Here is a 2639-nt window from a genome sequence, read left to right on the forward strand (position 1 = left end):
TTTTGTGTCAATGTGGACAAACAGTGTATACTCTTGAAACAACGACTTTTTTTCTTGAATTCGATATAGAATCGCAACTTCGAACTATGTTGTCAAATACAGCTATAATGAATAATCTTCAATATAGATTTAACCGGAAAAAGTTAAATGCAGAAGGATTAGAAGATATTTATGATGGAGAACAATATAAAAAATATGTTAAATTAAATCTTTTACGAGACGAATATAATTTATCATATACTTTTAACACTGACGGGTGCCAAACAACAAATTCCTCAAAAGTATCAATGTGGCCAATTTATTTGATGATTAATGAATTGCCTGAAAACCTTCGAACAAAAAATATTCTTATAGCTGGATTGTGGGTTCAAAAGTCAGAACCACAAATGGAAGTTTTCCTTCAGCCTTTTGTAGATCAGGCCAATAAGTTAGCTACCACAGGTTTTTCTTGGAAACTTGATAATAAAGTAATTCAAAGTAAAGTATATCCACTGTTGTGTTGTGTTGATTCCGTAGCTAGATGTGCTATGCTCAACATGAAACAATACAATGGACGGTTTGGATGCACTTTTTGTGAACATCCTACGGTAAATGTAGAGGGTGTTATAAAATATCCAATTTCAACAAACATTCCGCAAAGTCGGACAGATGCTTCAATCAAAAGAGATATGATACTTGCTTACCAAGCAGGTGAAAGACAGGATATTAATGGAGTATGGGGGCCTTCTCCTCTAATGAACCTTCAATATTATGATCTCGCGGACGGCATGGTTGCAGATTATATGCATTCTGTTTTGTTAGGTGTAGCTCGACAATATACAGAAATAATACTCACTTCAGTTAACGAAGAATTTTATGTCGGAAGTCCTAGTAAATTAGCTGTTATTAATAGCCGTTTATTAAGAATATCACCACCAACATCAATATCAAGAACTCCTCGAGATCTTAATGAAAGAAAATTATGGAAAGCTTCAGAATGGCGCTCATGGTTAATATTATACAGTTTAGTATGTTTACAAGAAGTGCTTCCAAATAAGTATTTGCGACATTTATTATTTGTAGCTGGTATAAATATTTTATTACAAACTTCTATCACCCTTGATATGTTAAAATGTGCAGAAAAGTTTCTTATAACATTTGTTGTTTTATTTCAACAATATTTTAAAGAAAAAGCAATGACTTTTAACATTCATCTCATTTTGCATTTATGTGAAGGTGTACGGAATTGGGGACCTTTATAGACCCACAACACATTTCCTTTTGAAACTCAAAATAGATTTCTTCTACAACAGATGAAAAATCCGAATCGTGTCGCTACTGAAGTAGCATTCAGAATATTATCATTCCAAAAACTTTCTTTCTTCAAAGAGAGAATAACTTCCAGTTCTAAAATACATAAATTTTGTGAAAGATTATCTCGTAAAAAACCATTATTAAAAAAAACCATAGAAATTGATAATTGCGTTCTAATCGGATCGGGAAAGACTTGTATTTTAACCGTTGAAGAACTTGTATCTTTAGGTAATCCACAACAATATATTGCATTTGATAAATTAATATTTAATGGAAAAAGATATACAACAGCAGCTTATCAATCCCAGCGCTGTAAAAAGCATAACGATTCTATTGTACAATTGAAATCTGGCGAAATTGGATGTATTACACATATATTGCAAATAAAAAAAGAAGAAACAACAGAAGTTATACTAATCGTTTGTATTATTGAATTGGAAAACAATCCATTCATTGTTTGTAACAATGTAACAGTAAATCATATAATAGAGTGTTATAATACAAACGGTGCTACAAAAATATTGAAACCAATAGATATACTAGGACAATGTGTATTAATAAAATGTAGAAACAGACATTATATTTGCTTAATTCCAAAAGGATGTCTTGGCGAATAAATATAAAGTTTTTCACTGCGTATAAATTTTATGTTATATAAAATGTTTTATATATACGTATTTTTTTGAATAAAATTATTTTATATTCGTAATTCAATAATTATTTATTTATTTTTACATTACAAATAATATTTCTTTAGTTAATAACTTTTTAATATAATTATATATCCCAATTATAATTAATTAATGTATACGCAGTCTAAATTTTTTTAAAAATAATATCAACACTTGAGTTTCAAATAGCTGTAAATAGGAATCAGCACAGTAGCTATTGCGCAGTAACTTTTTAAAGAAATTAAATAATTTACACCAGTTAACATTAAATATGTATTAATATAGTAAAAAGTAAAATATTGAAAATAAAAATTAGAAATTGTATAAAGGTAATGTATAATAAGATTTCTAATCATTTGCTATTTTATAATTTTGAATATAATAATAATTTATTATTTTTTGCATAATATAAAAAATAATTTTAAGAAAATTTTTTGTCATATAAGAATTTATATAGATTTTTTTTTTGTTTTATAAAAATTTGTTGGAATATATTTTTTAATTCCGTTATGAATAAAATATGAAGATATGAAAAAGTTTACATTTTTTTAATAATTTATATATATGTGAATTCTATATTTAAAGATTTCACATTCTATAATATCTGAAAAAAAACTTAAAAAAATTTGAAAAAGTTTAGTTCTGATGTAATTTAAGATTTCTTATTCAATAATA

The 2639-nt window shown here is 26.9% G+C and overlaps 1 protein-coding gene across 1 annotated transcript; it reads left to right on the forward strand.

Moving 5' to 3' along the window:
* The first annotated feature begins 305 nt into the window (after positions 1 to 305).
* Positions 306 to 1241, forward strand: LOC105455731. The gene has a single exon (XM_011699271.1). It carries the CDS (start codon positions 306 to 308, stop codon positions 1239 to 1241), a length of 936 nt encoding a protein of 311 aa, XP_011697573.1.
* Positions 1242 to 2639: the final 1398 nt, after the last annotated feature.

Source organism: Wasmannia auropunctata, unplaced genomic scaffold (genome assembly GCF_000956235.1).
Source record: "Wasmannia auropunctata unplaced genomic scaffold, wasmannia.A_1.0 LD335868.1, whole genome shotgun sequence".
NCBI lineage: Eukaryota > Metazoa > Arthropoda > Insecta > Hymenoptera > Formicidae > Wasmannia > Wasmannia auropunctata.